Source organism: Carassius gibelio, chromosome B17 (assembly GCF_023724105.1).
Source record: "Carassius gibelio isolate Cgi1373 ecotype wild population from Czech Republic chromosome B17, carGib1.2-hapl.c, whole genome shotgun sequence".
Classification (NCBI taxonomy): domain Eukaryota; kingdom Metazoa; phylum Chordata; class Actinopteri; order Cypriniformes; family Cyprinidae; genus Carassius; species Carassius gibelio.
This window is the reverse complement of record NC_068412.1, coordinates 25,606,382-25,620,186: the sequence shown is the minus strand read 5'-3', so window position 1 is coordinate 25,620,186 and position 13,805 is coordinate 25,606,382. Positions and strand designations below refer to the sequence as shown.

At 35.9% G+C, this 13,805-nt stretch overlaps 1 protein-coding gene across 7 annotated transcripts in view; it reads left to right on the top strand.

The window, feature by feature from the left end:
* cdc42bpaa (CDC42 binding protein kinase alpha (DMPK-like) a) overlaps nucleotides 1-13,805 on the top strand; it is a 56,279-nt gene that overhangs the window by 20,690 nt on the left and 21,784 nt on the right. For 5 of the 7 annotated variants that reach the window (XM_052580168.1, XM_052580165.1, XM_052580164.1 and 2 more), the window contains exons 6-17: nucleotides 5,374-5,467; nucleotides 6,674-6,715; nucleotides 8,646-8,846; nucleotides 9,001-9,249; nucleotides 9,365-9,444; nucleotides 10,126-10,286; nucleotides 10,368-10,490; nucleotides 10,666-10,799; nucleotides 11,537-11,779; nucleotides 11,856-11,966; nucleotides 13,043-13,290; nucleotides 13,591-13,696. In XM_052580168.1, coding sequence (XP_052436128.1) covers nucleotides 5,374-5,467; nucleotides 6,674-6,715; nucleotides 8,646-8,846; nucleotides 9,001-9,249; nucleotides 9,365-9,444; nucleotides 10,126-10,286; nucleotides 10,368-10,490; nucleotides 10,666-10,799; nucleotides 11,537-11,779; nucleotides 11,856-11,966; nucleotides 13,043-13,290; nucleotides 13,591-13,696 — 1,792 coding nt within the window. The remainder of the gene's footprint in view (nucleotides 1-5,373; nucleotides 5,468-6,673; nucleotides 6,716-8,645; nucleotides 8,847-9,000; nucleotides 9,250-9,364; nucleotides 9,445-10,125; nucleotides 10,287-10,367; nucleotides 10,491-10,665; nucleotides 10,800-11,536; nucleotides 11,780-11,855; nucleotides 11,967-13,042; nucleotides 13,291-13,590; nucleotides 13,697-13,805) is intronic. The other 2 variants (XM_052580170.1, XM_052580166.1) reach the window with 1 other exon arrangement.

The following is a 13,805-nucleotide window of genomic DNA, read 5'->3' as shown; positions in this document are numbered from 1 at the left end:
CTGTACATTTAACCTGTTTATTACATGACTATTTTCTGAATCAATAAATAAAACATAATTATCCAGAAATTATACAGCCATTAGATGAATATTTGACTCCAGAATGCCATACTGGACCAATCAGAATCATGTCCTCCAGAGAGCATCTGATAAGTGTGTTGGAATGTTCTGAGGGTCAGAGCAGTTTTTGGGCTTACTGAGAGAGAAACGCAAGTTATTTTTAACACCATGGCTCTGTTTCTCAGTGCTCACTGATCCTTTACGGTCTCAATCACACACACACACACAGTCTTCCACCACCTGCCCATCTATTAAGCAGCTGCTGCTCCTCCTGTGCGTGTGTGTGTGTGTGTGTGTGTGTTAAAGAGACCCCGAGGACATGAACCGTTGCATGACCATTCACACACTAACATCATTTATAACTCTTCACACATACTTAATTGAAACAAACAATGTGAATCTGTTCTATTAGATGTGTTCAAGCTGCTTTAGAACGTTTATTGTGACTAAAAATGTGAATTTTTTTTAAACACCATTTCTTTCATGGTTGATTTAGTTTGGATGGAAACTTTAGTTCTTTAATGATGACTGTTTCTTCAGTGGGAGATGAGGTTAATGCAGTCTGCAGGGACTCATTTCTCTCATTTTCTATTGTTTGCTTCCAGCTCTTCCTAATAATGTCCTCCGAGTCTCTATTGACCACAGTTGACAAAAGAAAATTGGCTGATACCAATAGCTTATGCAATGTATATTATAATATGTGTTATGTTGTGTTAGAAATGATTAATATATACAATTTTTATATTTGAAACAAAAATGTAAGGATCAGAACATTAGCATATTGCGTCAAAAAGCTTGTTAAGGGTTTACTACTTTTAAACCTAACAGAAAAAAAAATAAAATAAATTAAAGTATTCATATTATTTCTGATGTTGGCTAATATTTTTCCCGTACTGGCTAAAAGATGTTACTACTGATATATTGTGCATACCTAAGTCGTGTATGGTGGTTTATAGGCTTTTTTTGTACCTTAATGGTGGTTTGGACTCTGTTTGTAAGCTGCATAGTCTCTCGTGCAGCTGTGGTATCGTGCGTGGACGGCAGGAAACCAGCACTAATCACATTTTAATGTCCTGCTTCCCAGCGCTGTGTTTCTGTCAGGGCCTGTGTGCAGCATCCTTCATGTAAGAAGAAGATGAGGTTTTCTTTCAGCACATTCACTGCTCGACGGGATGATGTTAGCTCCGGTGTTGTCAGGGTTTACTTCACTTGTTGGCAGGAGGGAAGTTGACCTGGAGTGAACAGACGCTTGTCATGTGGTCTCACTAGGTTACATCCCTATATTTGACTTGCAAATTCATTATTATTGTGTTAAAAAGACAACCACTAACGTGCCCCTATAATGGGTAATGAAAGGTTCATATTTTGGTGTTGGGACACTTTGTCTTATAATATGGATTGATTTATTACCTTGTTTGCTCAATGACTCCCAAACGATAAATTTTTCGAAACCCCTCCTTTGCACGATGCTAATAAGCTGTGATTGATCCAATTGGTCTCATTTTAATTTCATCATGCCTGTAATGCCGGATAAAGTAGCATTTGTGAATGCAGTGCTGCTTTGTGTGCAGCGTTAACAGGGAACTGCTATTTTACTGCTTCAAAAGTGGCACCTAGTGGCAAAGAGTGAATTTGCATTTGGGCGGGCAGTATGCTAATGGTTCATGTTAACGTCAACATGAAACGGTTTGGGATTCGTTTTAAAAACGACTTGTTTCAATTCTTGTTTGAGACAATACATTTATACACAGTGCACTTTCTGATTTAAAAAAACTTTCCATGATGTTTTCATTCACTATGTTGCACTTTGCATGAAAGTTAATTTTCAAAAATCCATAATATGGACTTTTAGCATAGCATAGAAAAATCCATAAAACTTTATTTATATTATTTATAAGACCAGTGTTGTTTTAGAATTTTTTTATATAATTGTATGGCATTTTATATTTACTAATAAGCTTTTTATTTTTATATTTTCAGTTTTCATTTTAAGTAATTTAAGTTTTTGTAACTTAAGGTAATATTCTTTTTTTTCTTCTTTTTTTGTTTGTTTGGCAAATATTTCTATTTAGCTTTATTTGATTTCAGTTTCAGTTTGAGTAATTTCAGTACTTCAACTTAAACTTTACCCAAGCCATTTTTCTTTATATTTGTATATTATTTGAGCTTTGATTTCAGTTTTATTTCAGCCATGTTTTTTTTTATTTATTTTTTATTTTATTTTAGTTTTAGTTTCAGTTAATAGCAACACTATTTTCAGACTCTAAAACCTAAAGATAATTGCCATTGGTCATATAAAACGTCATTCATAACTATGAAATAAAGTACAATTCAGAGTGCAATTTATTGACCATTTTAATTCTTAAATTCATTTTTATTTTTATTAATTTTTAAACTTATTTCAGTTAGCTGCCAAGACAGCATTTTTTATTTGATTTTACCTTTTTTTTTCAAATTAAGTTTTAAGTTTGTATTTCCTTTTTATTTCACCTTTAATTAAAAATTTTATTTCAGCAGTGAATTAAATTTTACTACATTTTTTTTTTGTAGTTTTCAGTTAACAGCCGTAATCTGACTCATTGGCATTGGTCAAAAAAAAAACTTTCCTATCTTGTATGTGATATACAAATGAGATTGAAAATCAATGTTGTACTGTTTTTTTTTTTGTTTTTTTTCTGAAGCAGAACTTTGCAGAAAGCAATTAATTATTTATAATATAATAGTAATTAATTATTTTTAAGGATAGTCTAATATACAAACATTTTTTTTATTTTTTATTTTATAGATGTTTGCAGATGTTTTTCATCTGTTGCAATTTTGATTCTTGAAAGTGAAACTGTATTCTTAAGTGTCATCACTGTTCTCCACTGATCCCAGAACAGACTCCAGGAGACCCTGAGCTCGAGCACAAGATGAGTGATGTTAGTCAGTTGGGCTGGTTTGCATGTGAATGGTTCTGTCTGTTCTCCTGAGGCGGCCTCCCTTCACAGTAGCTCTGCCTCTGTGTAAACATGGAGGGAAAGCAGCCGGAGAGAGGGGCGGAACAAATAAACACGGCCTCTAATGCAGCAATCCAAACCAGTGCCGTGCCCGCACCCACACATGGGCCAAATCAACACAGGTCCTCATCTGGGAAAAATGTTACATTTCCGCTGCTGTATCAGTGATAAAATTATCAAATCAGCGATCCGTTTCATACAACTCTTTAATATGCCCAGAAAAAGTTCCCTGTGAGGAAGTCTCCATGGCTGTCCAGGCTTCCCGTGCTGACTTTTTTTTGGAAGAGTCCCCAGTTATGACTATAAATTGTAGTAGGCCACGAAAGTACTCTTTGTTTTCATTCCTCCGCTCTCAAATGGAGTCTCAGCAGGAGTGTTTTTAAGGGGACATTCCATGGAAAATGCTGCTTTGTTTAATCTGAAAAACCCCATAGTTCACAACCGCAGCTTCACCAGAACATTTATGGTAACTAAAATGCAAAAATGAGGTATTCAGAGATTGTCATGGATATGATGTCACACTCATGAGAACATTAAAGCAATAGTTTACCAAAAAAAATTACATGAGCTCATGTCTTTTTTATCTAAACGACCTGTGAATAAATGTTTCATGCTGCATTTTTGCAAAATACAATAAAAGCAGGAGCTAAAAATGACAAGAAAATATCATAAATAGTATGACTTCAGTCACTTTATACAAAATCTCTGTGAATGTGAAAAGATCATAATGTAGAATCTCATCTGCTCACCAAGACTGCATTTATTTAATCAAAAATACAGTAAAAAAAAAACTGTTTGAATATATTATAAAATGTAATTTATTTCTGTGATGCAAAGACAAATTTTTCTTCAGTGTCACATGATCCTTCAGAAATCATTCTAATGCTGATTTGCTGGGCAAGAAACAATGTAGAAAACATTTGTGCTGCTTAATATTTTTTTTTGCAAACCATTTTATATTTAGTATTCTTTGATGAAAAAAAGTTTCAAAACAGTTCAACAGCATTTTTTAACGATTTAATGCATCATTGTTGAATAAAAGTGTCAGTTTTTTTTATTAATAGTCTAAATATACTGTAGAGAAAGCATAGTGTTTAATTCTAAATGTCTAAAAGAGGTTGGAAAATGTTCGGTGGAAAAATGAAAAAGGATTAATTATGCTTTTAGTGAACTCTAGTGAAAAATGAAAACGCGTCCAGACACAGTGTGCTTACTTTCATGTAAATATCATGAGTTTTTTTTTTTTTTTTCTGCCAAACCGCCGCAAGCGACAGGAAGTTTTGTTGATTGCTTGGTTTCTAATTCTATAGCGTTTTGTATTCAGTGTACACAGACTTATTTTCTTAGACTTCAGGAATATAAAACGTCTACAAAAATGTAGAATATGATCTCAGTATCAAGTTTCCATTCTTCTTTTTGCAACCTTGTTTTCAGTATAAATCTCAATAGAGCTTTTTTCTATGGCTGGCCGCCGATTGAACACTGTTACAGGATTCTGCAGCCCTTTTGGGTGAGATATTAAAGGAAACTCACCTCAAGAACGCTGTCATAATTCATGTCTATACAAGGCACACGCAAACATATGCGCTCTGTCTTTATTACAGCTCCACGTCAAACTCCTGGATCAAATTTACAAGGGGTGAATGAGTGAGAGCGTAAAGCAGAATAAGAACCGTCTGTGTTTCGTTCTCGCCGCGAGCGTGTTCTCTGACACACTGCTGTAATGGAGACATGAACTTGCGACACCGATTCCTGTTTGTTTGTGTTTCTAGTGCCCTACGGGCAGGTCACAGACGGGGCAGTGAACACCTCTCAAATGCTATTAAGACTAATCCAGCCGTCCAAATGACAGGCTCAGAACTCTGACCTGTTTGTTTTGACTTCCTCTTATGAGAGCCGGGGGTTTTCGGAGGGGATGGAGGGTTTCTGTGTTTCCTATGTGGCTATCTCTCAGGAATAGAGGTGATTTACAGAGCGGACACAAGTGCTCACTGTGAAGTCCTCTGTGAATTGCAGCTCTGTCTCACTAAGATGTGCACTGGACTTGAAGTGGCTCTAAAGGTTGTACAATGAAGCAGCAAGTCATAGCATGCCTCAAAAAGAGCTTCTCTCCATGTAAACCAAATAAAGTAACAGCACTATACACAATTATGTCAATGCATTTTGCAGACACTTTAATCCAAAGCAACTTACATTGCATTCAAAAGAATCGGTGTGAGTGTTACCTGGGAATCAAATCAACTTTGGAAGTTTTTAACAACTTGAAGTTGATATGATATTAACGTAAATCTCCTTTCTGTTTTCTCTCCGACAGAGACATCAAGCCCGATAACATTCTGTTGGATGTGAACGGACACATTCGACTGGCAGATTTTGGCTCCTGTCTTAAACTCACGGAGGATGGAACGGTCAGTATGTTAGCTTTATGAATATCACACCAGATTATTAATGATCATATTTCACAGAAGAAGAAAAGAGTCATTAGGGATTGTTGTTTAATGCTGAAAGTGTGAACTGGGTCTCCTTATTTATACTGGAATGGATTTGAAAGCTTTAACGACAGAAATGTGGAAATGCAAGTCTTTTTTTCATGAAATGATTGGCAACATTGCAGTATTTTTATATTGTAGTTCATTCCTCCAAAGTCATTTATCTTGGTCTTATTTTTCCTAAGTTATTGAGACTTCAAATCAGAGTTTGTAATGTTGTGATTCATCTGAGAAACTGGTTGAATTGGTCCCTTAGAGCTCATTACTGAAGACTTTTTTTTTTATTACTAATGAAAAGAATGCTTCAGGAACCAATGACATTCATACATTTTTTTTTTTTTTTTTAAGTATGATGCAAGTTCCAAATACTTTTTGGGATCAGTTTCAGATCTGGTTGTTTTCCCATGATTTAGTTCACTTCCTGTCCAAAGAATGTTTTGCTCAATTACACTACAGATTTTTTTTTTTGATCCAAAGTTGCAATAAAGACATTTTTCATCTTTCCAATAATTCTATTTCTATTCATCATTAATAAATAAATTCCACAAAAATATTAAGCAGCCCAACTGTTTTCAACAATTATAATAATAAGAAAATAAGTGTTTCTTGAGCAGCCAATCAGCATTTTACAATGATTTCTGAAGATCATGTGACACAGTTGAAGAGTGGAGTAATGATGCTAAAAATGCAGCTCTGCATCTCAGCATTAAATTACAATTTAAAACAGATTTAAATAGAAAGCAGTTCATTTAAATTATTGCCAATCTGTACTTTGAAAATGTGCTCTTAGTTTAGTGTATGTTGACTGCTACTACTACACAATTCATCAAAAATGTTACAAAAGGAGTTTTTGGTCACATGACATCTTTCACTTTGTAGAAGTGCTTAGACATTAAATTGTGAATTGTGCTTTGACAAAAAAAAAAAAAAAAAAAAAATTTTCAAAATATTTTTAGGCTCCAGCTCTATCCCGTAGGCACGCTGTTTTAATATAAAATAATGGGAGACCCAGAGGACCCCCTTGGTTTGAAAGGCAGTTTATGATCAGAGTTGTATCTCACACATCTTTGAAGCAGGGGTGAGTATTTCATCTGATATGTGCTGCTGTTTTCTGGCACGTCGCAGACAGAGCGGCAGGATATCCCCTCGACTTCTGACAAGAGCAATGTGAGTGTGGTCTCTGCGTGTTCGCACGTGTGTGCCTAACTCTTCACATCTTCATGTGTTTCCAAGTGTGTGTCACTGCCAGCGAGAGCAGCTCATTTACTGCCTCACTTCCACAAATTCTTCCAGCTGCACACATCTGCCACGGGCTGCATTACAGACGGTTTCCGCCCGCTCATCCCCCTTGAACCCTGGCCAGGAAGCTCCAGTCATCCCCCGTTCATTAGTGGTCTCTAGTGATACCTCTCTCTGTTTTTCTCTCTCAGTGCGGTCTGTGTTCTGAGAGGTCTTTGTGTATCTGAATACTTTGACCGTCATGTTCACCTAAGCCCCGCCCACCTCTGCTGGCTGCAACCAATGCGATGGCTTTGAGTTGTAAATTTGCATTTTATAGTTATGAGTGTTGTGCCAGTAAAAAGCATTTCCAGGGATTACTTTGTATTGCAGCCTTGTTCACTGACAGGATGTGATGTGATCTGATCCGCTCAGACAGACACTGAATGCCTCTCTGTTTCTGTTCTCAACATGCCAGGTCCTGAATTCTCCTGCAGTCTTAATAACAAACGCCACAGTGAATAGATAAATCTCACGAAAACCTGTCAGGAACACACCGTTCACATTTCATGACGAAACTACATTGGGAAAAATATATAATAAGATTAAATAAAGAAATCTTGTACAAAATGATTTAAGCAAAATATCAGATTTTCTTTTCTACTTTTTTTTTTTTTTGTGTGTGTGTAATGTAACCTGTACATGTTCTCAACAGGTTTTGTGAGATTCACCAAAAGTCATTATCAGCTGCTATATAAAACATTTTTTTTTTTTATCTGAAAAGAATTACAGTTTAAAGACTAGATTTAATAGACAGACCTTTAAAAGGTTTCAAGACAATTGAATAAATGACAAAAAAAACATAATGCAAATCTCATAATGGTGACTTTTTCTTATTTAACCTGTTAACGGTCACTCCGTGCCATATACGGGATGCATACATTTACTTCACTGTATTACAATTAAATCCTAATCTAATCATGACAAACGATATATCGTTGGAAAGGTTTAAGACTCCTAAATAGATATGTTACCAATCTTTTTTGTTAAAAATTAAGTAGGAAGAATAATAGATTAATTTATGGCAAGAGTGCACCTCAAAAACCGACATCAGGAGTTCTGACCTTTTGTCAAAAAGTCTTCTTTGTTGTCTTTTTGTCTTTCACACTTTAGAGATCATCAAAAATTAAAACTTAAAATCTCAAGATTCATCCTTTTGAAACCCATTTTAAATCAAACATTGCATTACCATGAAAATGGTACATCAATATCAAGTAACAAAATATTTTCAGTCATGAATTATAAAAATGTAGGTTTGTATCATGCACTTTCAAGTGTAAGTGAGTGACAGTTAACAGGATAAAGCCTCTGAGAGCATTTGTACAGAATATATGACGAAAATGACTATTAGTACAGACTTTTAAAGACATTAATAAGAGAACAACGCATAATATACACTGTTGTTTTCATACTTGGGGTCATAAGGTTATGATTGAACAGTTATTCGACCAGTAGTGTGAAGGCATTGTACAAAAAGGCAGGATTTACAGATAATGATGCAAAAAGCAATAAAAATATGAAGATATAATATAATATAATGTATGATGACTATAGAGAGCATGTGAATAGAAAACAAAGCTTGCACATTTTAGGCAGTTTAGACAATAAAAGAGAATGTATGGTTACCTTAATATACAGTATTCCTAAAAATTGTGTTCCTTGTAAACTCGACTTTATTTCCAAAGAAAAATTTATAAAAATAATGTATGCGCCCTTGTACATTCAAAAATCTGATTACAGCTTGTTAGATTAACAACGTGTTCCAGTTTTGTGTGCAGTATGTAGCCTTTCCTCTAATGTCTGTTTACTTTCCTCACAGGTGCAGTCCTCCGTCGCTGTCGGTACTCCAGACTACATCTCTCCTGAGATCCTACAAGCCATGGAGGACGGGAAGGGGAAATATGGGCCGGAATGTGACTGGTGGTCCCTGGGCGTCTGCATGTATGAGATGCTGTATGGGGAAACTCCTTTCTATGCAGAGTCCCTGGTGGAAACGTATGGCAAGATTATGAACCACAAGGTACGGAATAACACACAACAAGCTATTTTTTAGTCAAGTACTAAAGTCATTAGCGATATAATTTTTTTTGTATTATATTAAAAAAAAATCAAGAATGCCTAATGATGCGTCTCCATTTTTTAAAAGTGTTTTTTCCCCTTGTTTTTCACCACAGGAGCGCTTCCAGTTTCCTGCTCATGTGACCGACGTCTCTGAAAATGCCAAAGACCTGATCCGCAGACTCATCTGCTGCAGAGAGCACAGGCTGGGACAGAACGGCATTGAGGACTTCAAACAGCACCCTTTCTTTACCGGCATTGACTGGCAGAACATCCTCAAATGTGAGGCCCCCTACATCCCTGAAGTCAGCAGCCCATCTGACACATCAAACTTTGATGTGGATGACGACTGCCTCAAGAACACGGTAGAGTTTTAGACACACCTTAATAAGATCACTCATTGCTGGGTTTGAACCCACAACCTTTGGTGGATCAACTCAGATTGTACAGCTGCTATTTACAATCCCTGCTCTGTTTTAGGAGACAATGCCGCCTCCTTCCCACACCACCTTCTCAGGACACCATCTCCCATTTGTAGGTTTCACCTACACCAGCAACTGGTAAGATATCACTGTAAAACTCAACTGAGATGATCTTGCATGACCTGTATTCTCAAATGAACCCTCCTGCTGTGTTCAGGTCTGTTTGACCCACATTTGATCTTTTTTAAACTGCTTGAAACATTGGTTAAACTATTTATTTCACTACACATAGAACACTATTGGAAAGACAAACTGATCCTCCACTGGTTTCCATGCAGTTTGCCAAAAACATTTTGAAAAATAGAAAAGCTTTATTGTAGGTTATCAAACAGTGAGAACTTGAGAAATGTAAGACTCAAAGTTTACTTGAAATTGAAGATTTTCTTCTGAAACATCAAAGGAAAATCTTTCTTTATCTAGTTGAGTTTCTGTTGAGGGCTGTTTTAGGTTTTAATTTGTTTGCATCTCAATCACTGGATGACTGCATTAAGAAGTTTAAGAAAATAATTATCAAATTGACACCAAACACAATAGAAATAGATGGGAATTATTAAGTTTCTCAAATATTTTGTGTTAAGCTGCATTAGATATTTTCTCATCTTTGCATGAATCTTTAGTGTGTTTCATTTGGACACCAATATGGGGCGATTTGACCCATAACACAAAAGTTGTACTCAGTATTTTAACATGGTATGGTTAAAACAAAAAACAGCCGTATGAGTCTACATTGTGATCATTTGACCGTTTTTTCTCCTACAGTACTCTGTCTGACCGCGGTTGCCTGCGGGAGTCTGCGGCACCTGCGCAGATAGATGTGTCCGTGCAGCGCGGCCTGGAAGACAGTCTGGCCACTGAGGCGTACGAGCGGAGGATCCGTCGTCTGGAGCAGGAGAAGCTGGAGCTCAGTCGCAAACTACAAGGTGTCTCTCCGTCTTACATGTCGAGTGACCTTTTTATTTTCTGCTGAAGTAATGACAGCTAAAATGTCTTCTGGCCCTCAGAGTCCACCAAAACGGTACAGGTACTGCAACACTCCAGCGGGGACGGGCCTGTTTCCTCCAGCGGAGAGTTTGAGATCCGTGGACTGAAGGAGGAGATAGAGATGCTGAGGAAACAGATCGCTGGTAATCTCAGTGGCTGCATATAAACACGCATCATTACATTTTCTCACGTAACCAGACATTATTTTAGTTTTTTTACGTTTGCAGTTGTGTTTAAAATGAAATGAAAAGCAAACACTATTTTTACTTCCTCACATTATAGTTTGTGCTTCTAGTTTATGTCTCTCTCCTCCTTCAGATACAGGCCAGGTGGAGCAGCAGTTCGAACAGGCCAGTTCTGCCCGCAGGGATCTGGAGGACTCCTCCAAACAGATCCGATCTCTGGAGAAACAGCTCAAGAGCATGAAGCAGGAGAGAGATGACCTGCAGAAGGTACAGCTCCACTGCAGCTTCACACAAGCAATGCCTCTCACGAGCAAAGTGAGAAGGACACAGTTAATCGAAAGCCGAAATCACGTAATGGCTTAGTGTGAATATCAAATCACAGTTAATTAAAGAAATGCGCTCTGCTTATTTCAGAATGAAGGGGTGCGAGAATGCGTTATGCACAAACCATCTTCCCATATTTGTATTGAGAAGTGCTTATCATTAAAATAAACATTTGACGGTTTAATGTTTGAAAGTGAAGAAATAATAAGAGCCATAAATATTAGTATTTTAATTTTGCAACTGTAATGTAAAATAAAACATTACAATTATATTATTTTTATTAAATACTACATATTCTGTTTTTATTTTGTGATTTATTTTCTTTAACTTTTATTTTACTTTTGTATTTACTGCTACTAATAATGTATTTACTACTACTACTACTAATAAATAATAATACAAAATAATAATTATTATAATTAACAAATTCTCTGTCATTAGAGACATCTGTTGACTTGCTTTGTTAAACGACAACAACCACAATATAATACAAATGTTCAATTAATAAGTGGTTTGTTTGCAATAATCACAAGTCAATATAAAAGTCTATGAAGTAATTATTAATAAATTACTTTAAATTAGGTTTTTATTCTGATAATGTACCATTAATAAATAATTTAAATGTATTCAGTTGATAAAATGATGTAGTATGTCTCTTATTTCCACTTTGTGTTGTTCAGAGTCTGCAGGAGTCCTCAGAGAGGCTGAAGACTCAGGGGAAGGAGCTGAAGGAGGCGGACAGCCAGAGGAAAATGGCCATGCAGCAGTTTGCCGAAGTGAGTGAGAAGGTGACAGAGCTGCGGTCATACAAGCAACGGCTCTCCCGACAGCTCCGGGACAAAGAAGAGGAGATGGATTCCCTCAATCAGAAGGTGGAGGCGCTGCGGCTAGAAGTGCGCAAAGCTGAGCGGGCCAAGAAAGAGGTTAGTGTGGAGGAGAGCGGCTGATTGCAGGAGTCTGTTCATTAAATGTGTGTGAACTCTGTGGATGTGTGTGTAGATGGAGGCCCAGGCTGAAGAGTGGTCTGCTGAGACTCAGAAAGAGAAGAAGCTGAGGGAACGCAGTGAGCAGTACAGCAGACAGCTGGAAGAGGAGCTGGAGGGAATGAAGGTTTGTGTACATAAACACTTCTTCTCTTAAAATACTGTTAAGGGGGTTTTAGGAACAGTGCAAGCCTTCGAACACGGGGAAATTTGCATAAGAGTAGCATGGGACGTTTGTTGGCTTGTTTTTATTAAACGACAACAACCGCGATATAAAAGACTCAAATGTTTAATAAATTAAGTAATAATCACAGGTCAGTATGAAAGTGCTGTCATATTGATTCATTGTGATTTAATTGCATCCAAAATAAAAGTTTGTATTTACAAAATATTTGTGTGAACTGCGTATATTTAAATATATACATGAATGTGTGTATTTATATATACATATATACATTTGAGAAATATTTACATGTGTGTATTTTATAAATTAATACATTACATATAGTTTTTAAATATACGATTTGTGTATATATAAAAACACAAACATGCATATGTTTAATAAATATTTAGACTATAATTCTTAAATGTATATGTGTGTATATATATATATATATATATATATATATACACACCGTACACACACACATTATGTAAACAAAATTTTTAATTTGAATGCGATTAATCATTCAACAGCACTAATTGTAATTAATATATATTTTCAATTTAATTATATAATTAGTCATTTTATCAGTTGTTTCTATTCATTTTAATATATTATCATATTAGAAGTATTCAAATAGTTAAATAATTTTTATTGATTATTTTATTAATTTTAATACACTATTATTCGTAAATAATTTAAATATATGTAATTAAATTGATTTTGAATACATTATTTTATTATAGTTCATAAATTGTTTAAATAGAAGTATAAAATTAAGTATATAATTAGTTTTATTCTTTTTAATTCATTATACAGATTACGATAATACATTATTTAGTTTGACTAATTTTAAAGCGTAATTTTATTACAATTCAAACATTGTTTATTATAATGCATACGTATAATTTTTTTTAAAAATTATTATAGTTCATGCATTATTTATGTTAATCAGTGAGCTATTTTATTATTACTTTCATGTAACTTGAAATAAGTTGTATAGAGGTCTGTATCTTTTCTTTCCCTGTGTGGTGGAGCAGCAGAAGCAGGTGGGCCGCTCTCCAAGAGTTGGGTCACCTGAGCAGCACCAGGAGCTCAGTAAATTAAGAGCAGACCTGGAGAACAAGACCGCTTTCTATGAGGAAGAGGTGTCACGCAGAGAACAACAACATGCCAATGAACTGAAGAACCTGAAGAAGGAGCTGCAGGAGTCAGAGGGACAGCAGCTCACCTTAAAGAAAGAAATCCTGATGCTCAAAGACAAGCTGGAGAAGGCCCGTCGAGACAGGTACTGATCTCACTGCTAGAGAGTTTTCTTTCGTTTAATACCACCATCTATTATTTTGCTTTATAATTCAGGGTCAGAGAGGTTGGAATGTGGTCATGTAAAACTAAATTGCAATCGTTTGTGGTGCAAGGAACCTTGACTAACATTATAAGTGGACTTCAGGGGAAGAAATAAAATACAGTGTAGATTATGTTCCATGAAATAAGTTATGGAGTTTGGCTTGTGTCAGTATGTTGGCAGTGTGTGTTAGATGCTGAGTGCAGTAACCCTGATGTTCAATAAATCATTTCACCCTCACAGCGAAAGCGAACGAGAGGAGTTTAAGAGCGATTACAAACAGAAGTACGAGAGAGAGCGAGTGCTGCTGTCAGAGAAGAACAAGAATCTTTCCAGCGAACTTGACAAGGTGAACATGCACACACTGTCAGGGCTGTCATGATATCTTAAAGTCAACATGAAATTGAGCAGTTCATTTACTTAATGTGCTGATGCAGGTTATTTCAAAGAAATCGTTT